Source organism: Thalia democratica, chromosome 7 (genome assembly GCF_965202585.1).
Source record: "Thalia democratica chromosome 7, ktThaDemo2.hap1.1, whole genome shotgun sequence".
In the NCBI taxonomy this organism is placed as follows: domain Eukaryota; kingdom Metazoa; phylum Chordata; class Thaliacea; order Salpida; family Salpidae; genus Thalia; species Thalia democratica.
This window is the reverse complement of record NC_139171.1, coordinates 45,259,849-45,282,717: the sequence shown is the minus strand read 5'-3', so window position 1 is coordinate 45,282,717 and position 22,869 is coordinate 45,259,849. Positions and strand designations below refer to the sequence as shown.

At 24.6% G+C, this 22,869-nt stretch overlaps 1 protein-coding gene across 1 annotated transcript; it reads left to right on the top strand.

Annotated features, from left to right (window-relative positions):
• Nucleotides 1–4: 4 nt before the first annotated feature.
• On the top strand, nucleotides 5–21,169 carry LOC145840380 (nck-associated protein 1-like). The gene is made up of 26 exons (XM_082947626.1): nucleotides 5–178; nucleotides 765–875; nucleotides 2,607–2,699; nucleotides 2,985–3,041; nucleotides 3,306–3,448; nucleotides 3,834–3,924; nucleotides 4,141–4,278; nucleotides 4,680–4,782; nucleotides 7,163–7,268; nucleotides 8,221–8,347; nucleotides 8,436–8,572; nucleotides 10,022–10,163; nucleotides 10,305–10,436; nucleotides 11,026–11,171; nucleotides 11,759–12,011; nucleotides 12,207–12,355; nucleotides 13,161–13,292; nucleotides 14,635–14,762; nucleotides 15,307–15,400; nucleotides 15,543–15,691; nucleotides 15,797–15,894; nucleotides 16,024–16,117; nucleotides 16,676–16,839; nucleotides 18,830–18,922; nucleotides 18,991–19,218; nucleotides 19,652–21,169. The coding sequence occupies exons 1-26, from the start codon at nucleotides 53–55 to the stop codon at nucleotides 19,886–19,888; spliced, it is 3,471 nt and encodes a 1,156-aa protein (XP_082803752.1). The 5' UTR covers nucleotides 5–52; the 3' UTR covers nucleotides 19,889–21,169.
• The last annotated feature ends 1,700 nt before the right edge of the window (nucleotides 21,170–22,869 follow it).

Sequence of the window (22,869 nt, the reverse complement as noted above, 5' to 3'; positions counted from 1 at the left end):
TTTTTGATAGTTAAAGATACATTTTAATTTGAAAAACAATTATTTGGAAAATATGCCGTCTACTTCAAGATCAATTATGACTAAAGTTGCCCCAACTCAGCAAAAACTAGCTGAAAAATTAACAATTCTCAATAGTCATGTAGTTGGAATCATGACGAGAATATACTCAATAAAAAAGGTTGTATTTGTTTTTTTTATGTTTTTTAAATTTAATTATTTGGAACATATTTGTAAGTTCAAGTTATTAATTTTTTTTTAAAGATTTTGCTAAAACTTTTGCAATTCTTAAAAAAACCGATAATAATTGTAAAGTTTAAAAATATAATATAGCAGTATAAAATAACAATTCAATCAACTAACTTCATAAGCAATTGAAGTTATAATTCATTATAATTCTTTAAAGTTTACAAAAGATAAAAAAGTTAGTTAGTTAAGATTGTTTGAAAACTTTATGATAAAATATTTAGTTAATTTGATAGAGTTTATTTAGAAAAAAATCTGTAGAAGATATAAAATGTTATGTAATTACTTGAAAATTTTAAATATGACTTATATTTTTATTAGGTTTGTAACTTTCCTAAATATGAAGTGTTTAGGATTTCTTATTTTGATTTTAATAGGTAAAGTTATCTTATTTACATCATTTTCTACTTAAAAGAAAAAAAAAAGAATTGTAATTTTATTTTTATTTAAAAGTTTAATGTTAGATGATTTTTTGAAACTTTAATCATTTTTTAATTTAATTCTAAATCATATTCTGACAGAGTTGTTCTGATAGTAAGTCAAAAAATAATATACTGTCTGACAAAAATTTAGAAGGTGCAATAAAGTTTATTTGTAAAAAGTTTCCTCTTGTTGACATAAGAAGTCACCAAGTTAGTTTAATTTTTGACTTATCAAAAAATTATTTTTTTGTATTGTACTACTTTGAATTAATATTTTATTTACAATTGTTAAATGATAAAAACTGGTGTAAAAAAATGTAAGAGATATTTTTACTTTATTTAAGCTAATATTACAACCTAGAAAAATAAATAACAACAGGGTTGTCACACACGCAAGCTATTCAGATAAGTAGAGCAAGTTAAAAATTTTTGAAAAAATCAGGCTATTGCTAAGTTTTCTCAGTTTTTTTTTACAAATCTTAAAAAAGTTATATTTTCCTAAATTTCAGGCTTTTATTACTTCAAATTATTTCTTTTTCCTTTCTAAAAAGTCATGTTTTTTTTTTCAACTCCCTTTTTATTATTTTGATATTATTTGGGTATTTTAATTAGGTTTTTACAATATTGTTTTAAATTTTTGATTTCTGTTATTTTTATTAGAAATTCTATCATAATTTTTGGCCAACTCAGGCTAGCTTGATGTAATTCAGGCTAGTTTTTAGTTACTCAGGCTTTCATATTATCTGCAATAAGATACTTTCAACAACTTAGTCTGAAAATATAAATAAAAACTTTTTTAGAAATCCTATAAGAAACAGTTTTTTTGTTTCTTATAAAATTAGATATCTTTGGTGTAAACATAATTTAATAAAGTTTTACTATTCGTAAATAATTAATTTAGGTCAGTTCTAAGATATGTCTTCGTAAACCCAGATTTTTCTTTGTTCTTAATGTTAAATATATGTTTTTTTTTTAAATTGTAGTTTAAAGTAGTACAAATAGAAAAAATATATCAGTTTTATTTGAAGTGTATTTATTTAGGTATGTTTTCAAATGGATATTTATATTAGCTTTGATATTACCTTTCGGATTTATAGAAATAACTAGTTTTTTCTAACATACCAAGTAGTTTAGTCTAAAAGTATATTTCTCTAGTTATCAGTAATTATCATTTATGGTATCAGTCATTGCCTTTAAATAATTAATTAGTTTTTTAATTAGTGTTTTAGCTATCAAGTCGTATTTTAAAATAAAAATGATTTTTTATGACATTTTTTTTATAAAACAATAGTTATTTAATTATAATACTTAAAACCTGAAAAATTTTTTGAAAAAACGAGTGGCAACCCTGAATAGACCAAAAAATGTGTACTTTTAAAAACCATAAAATTATAATACATTGTAAAGAATTATTATTGTTTAAATTATAATTAAGATTAAACAACATATAGTTTATTTAAATAAAATTTCTACTATTAGAAGTAATAAAATATCTGCTATTAGTATACCGTTTAAAATGTGATAAATTTCTTTTAAATGTTAATTACAGGTGTAGTTTGTTTTCGTCAGAAAACCCATAACTAACTATTAATTCTTAGGAAGACAATATTGAAGAACTTAAAAAGTACTAATAATAAGCTAAGCTAAAGATTCGTCAATTTTTATAATACATTTTATTAAAATACCAAGTACTAGACCAAGACGAAATGTCTCAAAAGCTGTTGACATACTAGGACTATAAGATGAACTATTATATAGTTTAATAATGAAAAATTGTTATCGATTATTTTTCAGTATCTTGTTATATTAAAATTCTTAAGATATTGTTGTAATGGTTGTAAAAACTTTATTGAAATTTGTTGGTTTAGTTTGTCTTTTTAAACCAATAATTTCTTTCTTCTTTATTTCCTTTTAATTAATAATATTGTTTTGTTTTTGCAGAACCAACTTGCTCATGTAAACAACATGAAAAATGAAATATTAAAAGGACTATCCGTATATTATCATACATTTGTTGATATAATGGAAATAAAAGTAATTTATAGTCATAAATTATTTTATAAATTACTAAACAGTTTTAGATTTTATATATCAATATTTTTTTATAGGTACAGTTCATATTTAAAAAGTCATCTTCAATATTTATATTATTCTTAGTTTTGTAGTTTTTACTTCAATTTGTTTTCAATAAATAAAATGTTTAAAACTCATTCACAAAACATTAATATTTGTGTACTATTTTATATAACTAGGTTTGTTTCAGATTTATTAGAAAAGCATTTTAGGTTATGTAAAGTATAATAAGAAACCACTTTATAGGATCAATTTTTTGACTTAATGGGCTCTCTCAACAGCAGTGGAATCTTTTTTGATATTGTTAGTTGTTTTACTTGCAAATATTTGTTATTGATATAAAATAATAAAGTTATAAACAAGTGATTTTGTTCTTAAATTATTGATTTTTAATAACTGAATAATATACTTGAGCAAAAATAAAATTTGACTATATTTAATTACATTTATTTTTGTTTTCAGAATTAAAATTGGTTCATTAAAATTATGCAAAATATGTTTTTACAATCTTTATTGACATGATAAAGGTATATAAAAATGTTCTAAGCACAATTAAATTCTTCTCAGACTGTGAATTATGATGTAACAACAAAATTTCTTGAACTTTTCACAAATTTTGTGTCTCTTTTCATTATACTGAAACGTATAGATGAAAGGAAAGCTATCCTTAGTCTTTACGATCATGCTTATGATATGATCAATGGAAAAATGTAAGGAAGTTTATTCTAATCCAACAAAATAAATATTCTTAGCTGAGTTTAAGTAAATAGTGTTTAATCTTTAGTGTTACTTACTTAAATATTATTTTTTTAATTAAAATTATTTTATTTAGAAGGTTTTATGTATTGAAGATAATTCAAAATCAGATCAGATAAGATGTAAAAAATAAATAAAAATAAAGCACAAAAAGTGATTGTGTTATGTAAAGTAAAACCCTTTTTACTTAATTTTACAGCATATATATTTTATTTTATTTGGTACTTATATAGTTCCATATAAATAATAAAGAAGTTGAAAAGTTTTAACATGGACTTTATTTAACTTTTAATTTAAAATTTATAAATGAAAAAAGAAATTAAATAGCCATATTTTTAGGGAGAAAGATTATGCTCGAATGGCACAAATTATCATAGACTATGAATATCCTGTCAAAAAACTTTGTGAAGATTTCAGTGCATATAATCGAGTCTGTGTTGTTGTATAAACTCATATAGTTAAATATAAGTTTTTGATAGTTTCAATCTAATAAGTGCAGCAGCTGTTACAAGTATAATATATATACAATAAATATACAATTTTTAATGTAAAAATAAGCAAGTTAAGTTTTATTTTTGTTTTTAAACTTAAGTTATGACTAATATTGTTGCAAAGCTAACATAGTTTACAATCTAAAATTATTCAGACACTTAAAAATGCTGTGATGTCTCTTGTTGGGGTATACCAAAACAAAAATTCAAGTGCAGACATTTGGAGAAAAAAGTGTGAATTCAATCTTGCTGCAAAACCTGCAGAAATACTGAATCCAAGCGTATCTGATTGGGTTTACTCTTTTAAATTGTCATGTATTTATTATTTTTAGTTAAGTTACTTTATTTGTTTTGTTGCTATGTTGTTTTCAAAATAAAGAATTTACGGTATGCGCGCAATTAGTCTGTAAACTTATATAGACCTTTGCTAAAAGCTAAAACTATTAAAATGTTAAGTTTATAAGTATTTCGGAAAGTTTTAAGTTTTAAAAATATTATTTTCTATATTTTTCTATTCTGTTACTATTAGTTTTTAGTTAAATATGTTTTAAAACTGAAATAATATACTATTAGTGTATGCTTAAAGAACATAATTCAGCTTTAAAAGAAAAAATAGTAAATTTCCTGTGCGTCATTGATTTTACTACATAAAGTTAAGTTTTTACGTACTAAAGTTTTAATTTGATTTTAATAGGTTCAGTGTGAATATTTAAGCCTTGAAAGTTATGAAAAATGGATATTTTTCGGTTTTTTGTTTTGTCATAACCAAATGACTTCAGATGCTCAAGCTACAGCAAGTTAGACAATCTTATAAGTTTAAAATTCTTTGAAAAAAATTATAGAAATAAGTTTATACTATAAATAGACTTTGATAAAAATTAATAAAATTTTTATTAAATAATATATTTTGATATATTTTAATGTTTTAAAATGAGAAAAAGTTACAATGTTTTAAAGATGTTAGACACATTTTTCAGGAAAAAAAAAAAGTTGAACACGTAACAAATTATAATATTGTTCTTTACATTCCTAACTTATTTTTCTGAACATATTCAGTAAGTTTGTTATTAATATTTATTGTAATTAACTTTTTAATTCTTTTTGCCATAATAATTTTATTAATCGTTACAACATTTCTTTTTATAATTCAAGTAACATTTCTTGGAAATTTGTAGTGAATTTACTCGAAAATTTTTAGTGAACTTTTAAGTTTTCAAGTAAATTGACAGTGAAAAAATTGCGATGTATACGTTTACAGGGTTGCCACAAGATCAGTAAGTCAGGAAAAGTCAGGAAAAAATGGGGGTTTTTGAATAAAAGTCAGGAAATTTGACGAAATTTAAAAAAAGTCAGACTTTTTTCAGTTCAAATTTACTAAATTCCTTATTTTTCAAAGCCTTAAAACTGTAGAAAATTAATTAAAAATTCTTAAAGTCATAAACACAGGGTTCGTGCGCGTCAGGCTAAATCAGTTTTTTTGAAAAAAGTTGTAAATGTCAGGCTAAATCAGTTTTTTATTTAAAAATTTGAGAATCTCAGTTTTTCTCAGTTCAAATCCTTGAAAATTTTTAATAAAAAAAAATTGAGAAATATTTTAGAGATCAAATTGAGATCTCAATTTATTTCTAAATAAAAATTTTGTTATTAAAGACAAAATCAGTCAGTATTTGTAAAATTATTACTAAAAACCATTTGTTGAATCTCTAATTTTTTTCAATAATCATCATTATTTTGTTTTGAGTAGATTATATACGTCATAATTATAAAAATTAAAAAAAAAAAAACTTTAAACATTACAGTTTAGTTCAACAACTTAGCTGTTTGTTTAAATTTGTTTACATCAGCTATGTTTTTCAGAGCTTAGTTGGTTGAACTGTTTTAATTTCTAATTTAAACACTTTATACCAAATACTTTTAGATTAAAACTCTTAGAAATTTATTCATATAGTTTACTGATTGTTTAAAATTATTGCTATTCACAAAGCTATTGCTAAATTACTGTTTGTTTAAAGTTATTAGAGATATTCACAACACTATATAACTTAGCTTTAAGATACAGGGGGGTCAACCACCTTTTTTACAGTTTATTCTTATTTTATTGAGTTGTAACTAAGCTATGAGTTGCTTTTTGCAGATATTTAAAGCTCAAAATATTTTTGAGATAAAGCTGGTAGAAGTCGGAGACTACAATAATACTAATCAAGACCGCCAATACCTAAAATGACTTACTTCTAAAGGGGATTTTCCTTACTTTGAAAAAATGTCAGGCTAAACTGGTCTCAGTCAGGCTAAATGAAAAAAAATTCGCGCACGAACTCTGTAAACAACATAAACTGTTTCTGACATAAACGTTTTATGTCGTAAATTTTTTACGAAAGTGACTATACCTCAAAAATTAATTTCAATTATTGTATACCATACAACTGACTTATAAATTATGGTTAAATGTTTGAATAAATGCTAATATTGATTTTTATATAAAAAATGCTCTTACCTCTTATACTGTTAACAACAAAATAAAGTTTCTACTAATAATGTGCTAAAAAACTAAACCCCGTTTTTTTAAACTTGCAGATATGCTGAAAGTTTTCTGATTAAAAAATTCAGTTTAAAAAAAAATATATATTTAAGTTGCAATTATATTATTGTTCAACTTATCAATAAATTACAACATGGGGAGTAAAAGGTATAGAGCAGGGTTTCCCAAAGTGGGCCAAGTGGCTCCCTTGGGGGCCATGAGCAGCAAAGGGGCTATGAGGTTATAAATTAAATCTTACACTAGATATTCTGGAGTTGATGATGAAGAGCAAAAAAGAAGGTCTCAGGTGTTTTTAATGCTAGTTTTGAAAATCACACTAGATATTCTGGAATTGATGATAAAGAGCAAAAACAAAATGTCTTAGGTGTTTTTAATGGTAGTTTTTAAGAGTAATCTTGTTGGAGGGGGCCATAGCTTTTTTAGTTTCTTTAAAAGGGGCCTTGTGATTAAAAGTTTAGGAAACCCTGTTTTAGAGTTATAAGACATGAAAAACTATGTAATGTTTAGAGAAAGTTATTATATGTACATATATTTATATTTAGCATTTATGGTTACCTTTAAAAAGACAATTCTATTGCATAAAAATATATGTTAAACATTCACATTGAAAAAAAATTATAAGAGTTATTTTTGTTTAGTGTTGTGGAAGCCGTTACTTCAATCAAATTTTTGTCTAACCTTGTTCAGAGACGAAGTAATAATGGTTCATAAATCTGCAGAAGAACTATTTGGAAGCGTTAAAGGGTAAACTTTCTGTATTATTGAAATAGTAAAAAAATTCAAATAAGTAGTAAGATTAGTGTAAGCTTCTTAAGACAACTATAGGCATTTAGTTACAAAAGTTTATAAATCCATAAAATATAAGTTTATTTAATACATGCAAAATTGTAATAGCTATTCTTAATCTTTGGTTTTTTAATATTCATACTTTTTAAATATAATAAAAATTCTTACGCTTACTTATAGTTTAGCTAAAAGTGAGTTGTTTTACTTAAATACCTAATTAATCGATAGTTACAAATACTAGCTAACTTATATAACTTAAAAGTTATATAAAAGTCGAGTTATTTAAAAAAAAATGTTTTTTTTTGTAATATATAACTCTAAAAATGATTTACTGATAACAAAGTATTAAAATACACCAACATTCCATAGCTTAAATAAAACATGAAACAAAATAAGTAATAAATAAATTAGTAAATAAACTTGAAAAAACCTTAAAAATGTTTTTTAAATTAGTTTTGATTGAATTATGGTTTTTTATGTAATAAAAAGTTTAACAAAATATTATCTAGTGTGTATATTTGTAAATTTATAATGAATTCTTTGAAGGTAGTCTGCCTTTTTTATATGAGAAATTAGACAGCTTTGAATCATTTGATTATACAATAAAACTGGTTAAATGAAAACCTTTAGAAAAAAACTGTCTAAACTCTTTAAAAACTAAAACAATAGATTCAGGTATTTCGTTTTATTAAAACATTTTCAATTCTGGTTATTCAAATAGAATATATTTAAACTGAAAATGTTTTAATAAAACAAAAGAACTCTGAATCCCTTTTTTTTGCTGTTGTTTTTTTAAACCAATTTTATTATATTTGTAAATAAGATACAACAGTTTAAAATGTTCATGAATTAGTAACATTCTATTTTAGAGCTAATTTATGTATTTAATAAGTTATGTATATGATACCAGATATAACAAAAAAGTTCATGAAATTAAAGAAGCAAGAGATTGGGCTGTGCAGAATGCACCAAAACTTCATCAGGAAAAAAGAGATTATTTGCGCATGGCGATGAAGGATTTCATTTTGTTGCTGTCTGTAAGTAAATCGTTTTATTTTTACTTGTTTTATTGTTACTAAGAATCATTTTATTTCTTTAAGTTTTGAATTTCTTGATTTTGTTTAGGATCAACCTGGACTACTTGGGCCGAAAATTTTAGAAGTTTTGAAAGCTTTGTCTTTTGCAAGAGATGAAATCTATTGGATAATTAGGCATAGCAATAACTTGATAAAAAAATCGAATATAGAAGACTTTAGTGACAGGTTAGGGCCAGACATGCATGTAGCTTGCCCATTATTATTACAACAATATGGTACTTTTGAGAAAACAACAATATATGTTTATATGAGTTCATGCTGATAATATTTGTCATAGATAGACAAATGTATGTAAAAAGTTAAATATTACTTTATTATTTTGTTGAGAAGAAATTTTAGATATACAGTTCAGATTATAAATAAATAGAAAATAGTTATATTATAAGATTTAATATATAAGCATTTGTTAATAGCAAAAAATGTTTTTTTTTTAAATTTCAAAAATGCATGGTACATATGTTTTTAATTTTTTTGGGGTAACTTAAAGTCACGCGAAAGTTTTGTGCAAGTTTTACTTATTATCAACTTAGTATTTATAATTCAGGACATTAAATAAGAATCGTTTGTTTTTAATATCCTCAAAGTCTTTTAAGTATAATGTTTTATGTATCCTATTAATATGAAATAAAAAATATTTGGAAATATATTTTTCCCTTTTGTCATTTTCGATTTAAAAGTATAAATTAAGTTTTTTCCTCCATCAAATACTAAACTTTTATTGTTTGAGTTTTAAAGTCAATTTGTAACTGATCTATTAGCTTTTGAATACAATTTTGTATTTAAATTTATTAAATGTTGATATTAAAATTTATATGTTTTTGCACTGTATAGCTAAACACTATATACTAAAGGTTGGCAGCGTACGGCATGTGGTCTGGATCCAACTCAAATTCATAAATACCATTCCCACATTAAAAAACATTAAAGTAAAACATAAAAAAACTGTAAAGACTCTGGTTTATTGTATTAAATACCTGGATTAGCTACCACTGTCGGTTGAGTTGGTACTTTTAGGCGAAATAAAGTGCAGACTACAGTACTTTAAAATTTATAACTATTGAAGTATCTTATTTTACATTTTGTTCTCTTTCTAAACTTTTGATTGAACTCAAAAGTGCATACATAAAAATTACATGATACCAAAATTTGAAAAAACATTATAAAAAAAATTGTTTGTCAACGTGTAAAACTTTCAAAAATTATATTAAGTTTAATTTAAATAATGTAGCAAGTATATTTTTACTTTCTTACATCATTTAATATTCATATTTATACTAGCCTTTCATAAAACTATTATTGATTTATGGCCATGAAAAACTTCATAAATAATTCAATAAATAACAGTTTACAGTTGTAATTTGAGTTAAAATAAATGTTTATGAAGTAACATGTTTTAAAAAATAATGCATGACTTTAAAACCTGAACTTTGGAAAAAAAAGAAAATAAAACTGAATAAAAAGTAATAACTTGTGATCAATAAAAAACTTGTTTGAAATATTTATTAAATAATATAAAAAAAAATAGTTGTGTAGATAAAAATGTTTCAGATAAAAGCTAATTTAATAAAAAGGCCAAATTAAGTTGTAATTGCGCTAATAAATATTATATTTTAGATGTTTAGGTGAGTTGATGTTTTATATAGAAGAAATGAGACATTTGGTTAGAAAATACCATGAAGTTATTCAAAGATACTATCTACAGTTTATGTTTGGCTTCGACTCTGTTGTTCTAAATGAAACTGTACAAAATTTATCCGTTGGTTTTGAATTTTTAAGTGCTATTATTTTGTTATTTAATGGTAATATTAGGTAAATAAGAAAGTATTGTATAATTTACATTTATATAAACGTTTTTTTTATACAGACTTAAAGCTGTTCAACTGAATTTTCAAAACAGGTTTGTCCAGAAGATGAGTCTATAATTCTTACATCTGTTGTCAATTCTCTTAGCTCTCTTAATTTAAAACAAATCGAAAACAAAGAAATTTTTGATTTCCAAGCTCTTCGACTTGACTGGTTTAGATTTCAAGTTAGCACTCTTATTTTCAAACTTTCATGTTAATATATTTAAACAAATTTACATAGCAATACTTATTCGCTTAATTTAAGCTATTCAAAATAGTATTATATGATTTTGTAAATCTTTTGAAATTTTAATTATATTTATAAACTTAAAAAAAGTATAAAAACTACTTGTTTATTTTTAAATATTCTTTATTTTATGTATTGGTATATATTACTTTAGTTTATAAAGTATTGTCTATGAAGCAAAACCAACGCTAATAGTTAAATAGAAAATCATGTATTTCATCACCATTGTTAAATAATATTCAGAGAATTGTTCTTAAATTAATTTTTATTGTAATTTATAATTTTCACTAAGTTACTTAAGTTAGTTTAAACATCATAATATAATTTATCGAGTATATATATGAATTTTAGAATAAAAATCGCGTCATATTATTGAGAAGTTCAAACAACAAATATATATAAGTTTTTTACACAAATCATATAGATTTGCAGGTGTACTTGTTTAATCTTTTTGGTATGTAGAATTTTTAAGTTCACATGGTTTTAGATGTGGTAAAATTCTTTCTATAAATAAATAATTTTTTCAGGCCTACACAAGTGTAAATAAGGCACCTTTAAGTTTGAAAGACAATGTAAAACTTGGAGTGTTGATGAACACAATTGTGTTTCACACTAAGTGTGTCGATGAGCTTGACCAATTGCTCACCCATACATCAGACCTTTCTAATTTATGGTTATTCAGTTATGTATATACCTAACATCATAAAATAGTATATTTAAGAGAAGTTTGAATAAAGCGGTATAACCTTTTTTTTTAGATTCGAAGTTTATTTTAATATCGTCTGTATAACTTTATAAATCGGTTTAAAACATTTACTTTCTGACCAAAAACCTTTTTTCTTCTTAACTAATATTGAAGTATAATAAAAAATATTAAGTTATTAATGTTCTAAAAAATAATAACTACATTTTTCTTTTGGTTACTTTTATTTTTTACGTGTTATCGCTAGTTTTAATGTTACTTTTTGCTTCCTAAAAGAATTAAATGTCAAAAAAAGTAGGCTTATTATTTTTTTTACTGCTGTTATATTAGAAAATAAATTGTAATAATAAGTATATTTTACAACACCAAACTTTTGTTTAAGCATAATCTTTTTGATTATTAGTTACATTGTTATATAAAGTTTATAGTAAAAAAGTATAAAAGTTAGTGATCATTCAGCTTTAAACATATTTTAATCTTTTATATCAAATCGAAAAACTCAGTGCTCTCCAAGTATTATGTAACTTCAGTTTTAATGTATAGTGTTTTTTTTTCAGTTTTTACCACACAAACTTTCAATCTGCCTTCCAAGCGTGTCTAGACTTCATGCAGCAAACCAAATACAGCATCGCTTTTCCTCTTGTCTGTTCGCACTTCATCAACACAGTCAGCGACTTCTGTCCTGAAGAACGATCTTTGTTGAAAGATCGAACTTTAACGTTAGCATGTGCCTTTTTAGAAGAGCTTGCAAAAAGAACACGAATGATTTTATTTGACATTGCTCAGGAGCAGTGTAATCTCTACACCCAAGTATTTTTACTATAGTTTCTAAGTTATAAACAAATACATAGCTGTAACCAAAAAAGACTTATATAATGAATTTTCCCAAACTTTTTATGGTATTTAGATTTTTGGATTTTCATCATTGATGCTTTAGTTGAGTGATAAACGATACTAATTTCTTAATATAATGTAATTTTGTTAATATAATGTCATTATTTAAAGCTAACCCCACAAAAAGCTGCCTTACTATTGAACCAAAGTTTTTTGAATAAGTCAAATATGAAGAAAAAAAATCAAAAACATTATCAGAATGCTCAAGTTGTTAAACCAGGTGTGGAAAGCAAAAGAAAAGACAGATTAGCCATTCAAAAGTATGTGTAAATTGTATATTTTTTTAATAGTTTTGTTTTTGTTACTATGTTAATTCTTTATAAAATATATACTTAATTTGATTTAAATAGAAAATCTAAAAACTAAAAAGTTTGTTTTTCTAAATACAAAAATTGAGATAAAGTAAAAAGGTTTTAAAACTTACTTGACTACTTTTAATAGTTATAAAATTTATTTTTGGATATTTTTTAAACTTTTTGTCTACCTTAGTCTTGTTAGTTAGATCAAATGAGCGCTTTTTTTAATTGTCAGGATTTCCATTGTCGTAATTTGAATAGCCATGTAACCGTCTTGGTCAATACTAAACTAATGTTTTTTATATTATATTCAACAAATGTATAATTTTAGATTGATTTTTTTAGTTTATTACTATATTTAAAATAAAAACTTTAATGAATATAAATAAAAAAGTAACATTAAAAAAAAAGTATTTTAGACTAAAATAGTATTACTATTAATCAATAAGTTTCCAAATTTTATAAATAAGTATATTAAATTATGTATTTATTCTTTCAAAAATTTATTTTACAAACTAAGTTTCGGTCAAAGACCTCTTCAGTGCTTAAATAAATCTTATTCAAATAGAATTTTCTTTGAATAAGATTTATTTAAGCACTGAAGAGGTCTTTGACCGAAACTTAGTTTGTAAAATAAATTTTTGAAAGAATAAATATATTACTTCTCCTCCAGCAGTTGAGATCTCTCTATTTGTTTTCTTAAAACCAAAACATATTATATTAAATTATGTATAAGACTTATAGCTTTTAATATTGTTCAATACCGCAGAGTTGATAGAATTCATTTTTTACTATCGAATCTTTGCAATGCGATTAATCACCGGACAACAATCAAAGTGTGGGATCATGTACTTGCTCCTAAAGAATTTCTTATAAATCAAGTTGAATCAAAATTTTCAAAGTTTGTTTTAAGACGTTTTAGATCAATAACATTTTTTATTTGTAAGTAATTTCATAAAATCCTAAAGAAATATACAATTTTTTTATATATTTACTAACACAAAGCGAGGAAAAAAATCATAAAAATACTGTTGACATATTAGAAGGATTTGAGTAACTAAAAAATTATAATCAGGGTTGCCACTTTTCCTGGAATTTGACAAATTAGCATTTTAGGCAAAAAAAATGCTGAAATTTTGAACAAAAATCAGTAAAAAAATCTGGAATTTTAACAATTTTCACATGTTCAGTAGTAAAATTTCGATTGACTTAAAAAATATATCATATAAATTAAAAAAATTTGTCATCATCAAATTTTTTTTTATTAAAAACATATTTAAAGTAGCTTTACAGTATCTTTTCAATGTTTTTATACTATTTAACACAGTTTTTTACTTTAAACTAAACTTTAAAATAAAAGTAGACTAAAAAATGTGTACTTTTAAAAACCTAAAAGAAATTTGGAAAACCTGGAAAAAAAATTGAAAATACGAGTTTGAAACCCTGTATAATACATTCGTGGTTGAACTACTGTATTTAATTTTTTTGATATTAAAAATAATTTTGAACCTAAAATTAATATGAATACAAATGCACGTTTCAAATTTTGAAACATTTATGTTTTTTTTGTATTATTTTTTAAATATTTAATATTAAGATTTTTATTATTTTATACAACCTTTAAGTAATTTTTATAAGTTAAACTTTGTTTAATATGTAGAATAGATAGGCTAAAATAACAGACATATACCCTGTTTATAGTTAGCAGATGATAATAATCTTTTAAAGTTGTTTTTATAAATTAACTATTAAAGTTTTACAAGATTTAAATGAAAAAAAAGGTAGAACATAAAAATTAAATAAATTTATTCGCACTTATATCTACCTGATAACTATGTTTTTCAAAATATTGATTATTCAGTTGGTTTTATTTAAGTAATTTAAATTTATAAGTAATTTTTTCAAATACTAGTTATATTGATCTTAAATTTTTGTGCCAATATATGTGAGTAAAAATTTATATAGTTTTATACGTTCATGTTTTATGCTAAATTAAAAGAATTCTTTTAACGGTTTTTACTATTACATTATTTTTTTTTTGTTTTCCAAAAATTAAAAGAATTGTGCGCTTCTTAACAAATAAAACTAACACATTTAAAGATAGTTTAAAGTAGTAAACAAATAAAAACTTTTTTCATGCGTTGTTAACGGTCTAAAAGCTTTTTTGTTAACTTCAACGGCTATTCATAATTAGTTTAAAGGGTTTTAATATTTTAGTTTTGTTTACCTAATAAAATGTATAGGGTACTAGTAAAATTGTGTTGGAAGACGATAAATGATAAAGAAACTGTAGTTCAACCATCGGTTTTGCTGTACAGAGTACGTGCTTACATGAAAACTCTGCAACAACTCGAAAACTACATTCATATCGGTTATTAACTAGTTTTCTTTTTTGTTCACTTAAGGAATTTTTGAAAACTTATTGTGCATAGGTATTTTTTGTAAAGTCAAAATAGTTATTTTACTAAATTAGATGAAAATATATCGAAAAGTTTTCTGACAGTTTTCTAAAACTACCTTATTTTCTATTGGTTATTTCCCTCAAAAATAATATTTTTCTGATTTGCCATTTAATAGCACCAGGTTACTAACAGCCGTACTAAATTTAGTGGTTTTATAACTAGTTGTCTAAACTAATTGCAAAAAAAACATTTTGAAACATATGTATAGAAGTTTGCTCTAAAAAGCAGCATAAAAAACTATAAATTTCAAAATTAGTTACAAAATTATAAGCATGTAATTTAATAATGAGTTTACAAAACATACTGTTAGAAAATTAAGGTTTTTTGTTTTTATTAGAGATTTATATGTATGTTAAAAACAACTTTACGTTTTAGTTACTTTATATAAGCTCTATGTGCTCACTAATAAGCTATTTTTCTACTAAAAAAATTGAATACAGATTATTTATTTAGATGTAAGCTCAATATTCAGTTCAATTTTGCTTCAGCACAGTCAAATGCTGGATAGTAAGGGATCTACAACTATTACAACTATCTACACTCAGTGGTAAGTTTCTTTAAGTAGAAATGAAAGCTGTTGTCTATGTTTTGAAACTTCACAGATTTATTTTCTTAACTTTAGAAAAGTAGCTTCGCTCTTTTAACTTAATTTTTTTTGTATTTCTGTTGCCATTATATAGTGTACAAAGGTACTTGGAAGTCATGTTAAGAAATGTAACCAATGGAAGCAATGTGTTTTCTGAAATGAAGCGTCATTTTGTCAAGACCGGAAACTCTAGTGATTCTAGTTCTCAAAATGATTTTCAAATAAACTTTGAGGAGTTTTCAAACCTTACAGGTACATTAAAAGTCTCTGTAAATTAATTTTACTTTATTGTTGTTTTAAGTTTACAAGTTAGAGATAGATTTATAAAAATCATAACGAGTTGTAATTTAAATGCAGAACTCCGTGCTCTTTCTCAAATAATAGGACCTTATGGTATGAGATTTTTAAACGAAAGTCTGATTTGGCATATATCAAGCCAGATAAGCGAATTAAAGGTTTGCAAAGTTTTTTATATATGAAACTATTTGTTGTAGTTTTTGGTTTTTATAGCAGTTATATTTTCAACTATCACTCTTCAGTACAAAATAAGTTTTATAGTTTGAATAGAATTTTATTTTTTGTAGAAATTGGTTCTTTCAAACTCCGATGCATTGACATCATTAAGAATGAATTTCGATAAACCTGAACAAATGGCTATTCAATATCGAAAATTAGAAGGTTAAATTAAATGTTTTAGCTAAGTTTAGATAAATAGTTTTAGATCTATAAAAGTAAAGCCTCTTTTGTTGATAAAATCCACGCACCTTTTATATTTGTATAAATCATATTTATGATATGTTGTAAAAATTTTAGGTTGATTGAATATTGTTTCAAATAGCTAATCAACCTGTCTAAGCTTATAAATGAATATAATTTTTTAAAGTGTGAAACTACAAATAAATAAAATCTATTAAGATATGAAAATATGTATGTATATTTATGGACATTGGGTCAAAGTATTTTTTATGAAAAAAAGTTTTTAGCTCTTATATGAAAGTATGAACTAAAAGTTACTTTTTATACAAAGTAGATTTTTAATTAATTTTTGAGATAAAGTAAACTCCGTAAAAAGATTCTGATACAAACGTATGGATGGCAGTTTTATTATACTTTTGTTTTTCTTAAAAATTTAAAAGTTAATTTAAATTTTATTTATTCTTTGAGTTAGAGACTCCAAGTTTTCAAGAAACATTTGTTAAATAGTTTTTTGATATTACCGTGCATTCTCAACTCTAGGTGTTGAGAGTGTTCTGATGAGAATGACTATCATCGGAGTGATTCTGTCTTTTCGCGATGTTTGCCAGGAAGCTCTTAATGACGTCCTTCAACAAAGAATCCCATTTCTACTTTCATCCATTGAAGACTTCAAAACTCACATTCCAAAGGAAACTGACATGAAGGTAAGATATTTTACCAGTTTTTTCCACACATATGTATTTAATTTTAATTTAAAACATTTTTGTAGATAAGTTTAAAGAAAAAAAAGATACAAACAATTTAAAGAACTAAGATTTTGGAGAAAACTAAATTTTTATGTTCCAAATATATAATATTAATCTGAACAAGGTATTAAATATCACAATAAGAAAAATTTGTGCAGTAGTATTTGCATTATTAAAACTGACGTACGTTTTTCTGTCTTAAACTAGTAAACAGTTCAACATAGTTTTTTATGAAGCTTTCAAAGTAGTGTACATCAGTTTAAATAAAGCAAGTACTTTACATATTGTTATTATTGTTTTATTCTAACCAACTTGTTTCGTTTAGATCAAAGGAAACCTGAATCCTGGAAAAACCTGGAATTTTGGACAAAAACACTAAAAAACCTAGAATTTTGAACAAAAATTACTTGAGACTTGAAAAAATCTGGAATTTTAAACAATTTTTAGATGTTAAATAGTAAAGTTTTGATTTGACATAAAAAATCTGTCATTTAAACAAAAAATTTTGTCATCATCAAGTTTTTTTAAAGCACAATTAAGTAGCTTTACAGTATCTTTTCAATGTTGTTGTACTACTAAATACAGTTTTTACCGTTAAACGTAGCTTTAAACTAAAAATGTACCCAAAAATGTGTACTTTTTAAAACCTAGAAGAAATTTCTCAAAAAAGTTTGGCAACCCTGAGATTAGGGTTTTCCAAAGTGGGCCAAGTGCAAATATTTTGCATGAGCAGCAAAGGGGGGTCATGAGGCCATAATTTGAAACTTACACAAGATATTCTGGAGTTGATGATGAAGAGCAAAAAAAAAAGTTCTTAGGTGTTTCTAATGGTAGTTTTGAAACTTACACTAGATATTCTGGAATTGATGATGAAGAGCAAAAAAAAGGTCTTAGGTATTTTTAATGGTAGTTTTTATGAGTAATCTTGTTGGAGGGGGCTATAGCTTTTATAATTTCTTCAGGGGCCTTTTGATTAAAAGATTAGAAAACCCTGGTTTAGATTTTTCTTAACAATCTAATACTTTGAACATTAGATATAAAATATATTTAATCAAAATATAATAGTATAAGTTTATACCTATAGTTTTATTAGTTAAATAACTGATTATAGAATTTAGAGTAAATTACTGTCACCTCTTGCGAACCCTACTTGTCACCACATTGTGTCCACAGCAAAAATGCGTAACAACATGAGAGACCGTAACTAAACGAGAGGTAGCAAATATACCTACATTAGCTGTTTTCTTAGAATCCATTTTATTAAATACGGTTTAGAGACTTTCCAACTTTTTTGTTTACAAAAATATATTTTATTCCAGTTGTTGTACATATAAGTGAAAAATTTCTTCTTTAATAAAAAATATATATTTGTAAAAGTAAAAAATTCTACTTTGTTCTTTGCTCATCTAAGATGAAACTTTTCTTGCATGGAATCGGAGAATATTTTTTCTTTAATATATACAAGACAATTTTAATCTTTAGAAGGAAAGGAACGAACTAGCTAAAATAAGAGATTAATTAAGTTGAAATGAAACTTTATGCCATAAATATCGTGAGGAATTTAACATTGTACCTTGTCTGATTTAAATTTGTACTTTTTAGGTTTCAGAATTTCTATTAAAACTCTTTTAGAATTTATGGTACACTGAGGCACAATTAAATGTTTGACCGACCGTCAAGGAACATGATTATACAAATTCTAAACAAGTATTGAGAAGATTTAGCAATTAAAGTTATATAAAAAAATATATATTATTAGCTGAATACATAGAATAAGTTTACAATTTTTTTTATAATTTTTTTTTTCGTATTTTTTGAATAACTAGATTATAAAATGTGTAACTGAACGAGAGTGTGTAACCAATCGAGTGCGTAGATTTGCTAGAGGTGACTGTACTTAGTAGTTAAAATTACTTGTTATGAAATAAAAATAAGTTGACTTTTCCAGGTTATGATAAATGTTAATGAATTGGCATCTGCAGCTGGTTTCGCTTGCAATGTTGATCCAACGTTGTGTCAGACTATAGCATCGCAGCAAAAGGTTCGTACATAAATAGATTAATTTTAAACGACCATGTAAAACGTAAAATAATTCAAGAAAAAATTCAGTCAGATTACAATCGCGATGAAGAGCATCGGATTGCGTGTCTTCTAATGGTCTTCCTCGCAGTATCAATTCCTATGCTGGCCAGAGACGAGAAGTCCGAGTTTGACGCGCAGCTGGTTGCCCATGGTAACAACTGCCACACGTTAGCCAGGTCAATCAACCATGTTGCAGCTGCGTTGTTTACTATCAATGGTGGTAATGTCGAGGAAAGACTGAAAGAGTTCTTAGCCGTTAGTTAACTACTTTTACATTGTCTAGACTACTTTTTTACTACTAATAACTTATGTAATATTATGACTTATGTGAAGATTTTAAGAATAATTATATAAAAAGTTTATATGTAAAAATTTTTTACGAAGAGTTGTTTAAATCGTTAGTACAGTTTTATATAAACAATATAAATTCATCAAGTCAATTTTTGTTAACAATAAAATTGTCACAACTTTAACGTGTATAGGGTGTTAATTTTTTAAAGTTGTTGAAGAAAAGTAGTTGACCTACTTAAAAAGTAAAATATATTGAAAAAATCTACAACGATACAAAAAACATTTGTATATATAAAAGTAGAAGCCATGATCTAGTTTGCACTGTAAAAAAGTAAAATAAAACTGAATAAGTTTATTTAAATTTAAATAGTTTAAATTTTTATTAAAAAAAATTCAGTTGGCATCTTCAAGTTTACTGAAGCTAGGTCAAGAAAATGACAGAAACAGCACAAGAAACAGGGAATCCATTTACCTTCTTTTGGAAAACATAGTAACACAATCTCCCTTCCTTACCATGGACCTCCTTGAATCGTGCTTCCCCTACGTGCTGCTTCGCAACAGTTACCACGCAGTCCGAAGAATGCAACCATCTAACAACGAATCACAACTTTCTAAAGCCGCGAACCGAAATTAATTTTAATTCTATTTTTTCTTTTTGTTTCGCTTACTTTTATTTTTTATTATAATTTCAATTTATTTTTATTACAAGGCGTTTTAATTATGTTGTGAACTTAAGAACAATTTAATTATGGAAAGTATACAACAGTTTTGTTTTTTAAATATATACAATAAGATTTTACACGACTATAGAAATTGCCACCTTTTATAATTTTAAAATCAAATTCTACCAAGCTTTGAAGCCATATATTGTTTATATTTTTTTATTAGGTTGTTTATTATCTTTTTTTTAACTACTTTTAAATTATGTACAAAATTATTTTTAAGTTTTATCTATTCTGCTGCACTTTTAAAACTTGAAGTTATATTTTGAATCTTTTGTTACAATAATGTAGAACTACTTTATGACAAAACAATATAACCAAGAAATAGTTCAAATTAGTTTTAAAAAAATTTCAATAAATTCCGGGTTGCCACTCATAACAAGCTAAAATTATTTTTTTAACACTCTGGTATTTTTCAGAATCCTGCTAGTTTTTTAAATTGGGTAGGTTTACGTTATTGTTATAAGTTTATAAAATATTTGTTATTTTTAAGGTTTTAACACAATTTATTTTACATACATAATAATATCTTGAGATTAAAATATTTAGAGTTAAATTTGTAGCTTGTTTCGTAATTTTGTAGGGTATCCCATAAATTTATTATATATGATGATATTGAAAGTTAAGTTAACTTCATAGGATTTTTTGCTTAATACTTTGTTAAAACTAAGAGTTTCACCAAGCTTTGTGGAGATTAAAATCCTTTTTTTACTTAATTCAGTTTTTTGCAATTTTAAATATAGTATTTCTAAAACTTTTTGCATTTTTTATAAATAATTTGACTGGCAGTACCGCAGTTACAAGTTTCAAAATTACTTCAGGTTAACGTAAAACATATATTATAAACTTTATTAATTAACCTAGGCTACTTTTTGCTTGAAAGAGTGGCCACCCTGTTGATTCTTTAAATAAAAGTTATAATTTTTTTACTACTAGAGTGTTCTATCGAAATTTTGAAACAACCAGAAAACTTAAGTACAGTAATTATGATTTTTGCTTGGTCACACCGATAATTACTACATAATTTTATTAGTTTACTTCAATGTAACACAGATTTTGTGTTATGGTTTTACTAACTTATTTAAGTTGAAAAATCTCTGCATGTTGATCGTTATATAAAATGACGTTTAAATTTCAAAATTTAATTTGTATATCTGTTATATTTTGTAATTCCCTACTATTTTATAAATCTCAATTAACGAAAGTTGTTGGTTTGTAAACAGAATACTTAGTTACTTGTTTTTAATTATTTTCCAAGCTTGTATTAGAAATTAATTTATTTAAATATAACCAAATATGTTTTGAAAGTATCTTTGTGGTACATATATTTACAACAGTTTATACACAATATCTGTAATTATGTATAAGGTCTAGTAAACTTTTTTAGTTGTTAAACCTAATATTACTTTAAGGCTTAATAACTGTAGCTTGGCCAAAGGAACCAAAATATTTATAGATATTTTGATATACCATTTTAATGTAGTAAATTAAAAACAAGTAAAGTATCAAAAACAGAAGTAATTTAGATATTTAAGAAGTATATGCAACTAGCATGAACAGTATTTTATGTCTTAAATTTTCTATTGACATGTTTAACACTTTCTTTTAAGTAAGATTTTAATCCAATTACTTTTTCATTAACTGATACTTATTCTATGAATTTGTTTTACTATTAAACTTATTTTTTAGATAGTAATGCAATAAAAAGTCAAAGATAGATTTAGTATATAAAGTAACAAATCAAGATTCTTATTTAAACAATACATCTACTTTATGAGTCTCTTTAAGTAAGTAACTATTTATCTTCTATAAGTAACCTTGGTTAAACTTTTGTTTATCCAGCCCACTAGATATTTTTATAACCGAACAACTTTATAATAACAATTATTTTAACTAGAAAAGTCCTACAAACTGAAAAAATTGTTGGATTCTAGTTAAAAAAATGGATTAAACAAACTAATAAATGTGTTTTAAGTTTTCATAAAAACTAAAGATGAGAAACTTTAACCAAGTTAGTAAATATATCGTTGAATGAGTACGGACCTTGAAAACATCCCGAAAATTCATACTAAAGAACAACTAGTGTAAAAATCTTTTGTGACGTTCTTTATATTAGACCTGCTACTCTACTAGAATGTAGTTTTGAAAACAAGTGTTTTTAGAGATTACGCAGAGACTATAAAAGGCCGTTAAAGTTTTATTAAGTTTTTCACATTATAGTTACAATAGAGTATTAAAGTTTTCCAAAATAGTTCGGCCGGCAACGGCTGCCTGCTGTTTAATAACTGGTAATCGCTGCAATCCACGTCGTAAATGTTGAGAATTTTGGGTGCAGTTCGGTGTATCTTACAACACCAGGTTTTCCGACAACTTTTAAAAGTAATCTGCAGCGTTTATTTCGTTCCTTTGCTTTTGCTTACAAGTAAAAACCTACAAAAAAGTTTATTTAAAATTGTAAACATGACTTGTTTTAATTCAGACAAGAGCTTTTTTGAAATTAAAAAGTTCAATTCTTTACAGTTTTAGGTTTGCAAAAGCACAAATATAATTATTTTTTATATCATACACATTGTATATTATGGCATATTCATACTAATAAAATTGAATTACTTTTTTAAAAAGTATTTACAATGTTTACTGAACTTAATTTTATCGAAAGATAATTTGAGTCGATAATTTATCTCATTTTTACAATTTAACAATTCTTAATCTACATAAAACTTTTTTCAAAGTTATAATAAATAAAATCTCTGTTGCTTTAAAAAACATTAAAAATTTTTGTAGTAAATAAATTATGATCTTATTGATTGTAGTTTTGAGAAATTACAAATAATGATGCATGTTTGAAACCAACAGCATAACTATTTTTAAGAATTAAGCTATAATAAAGTTT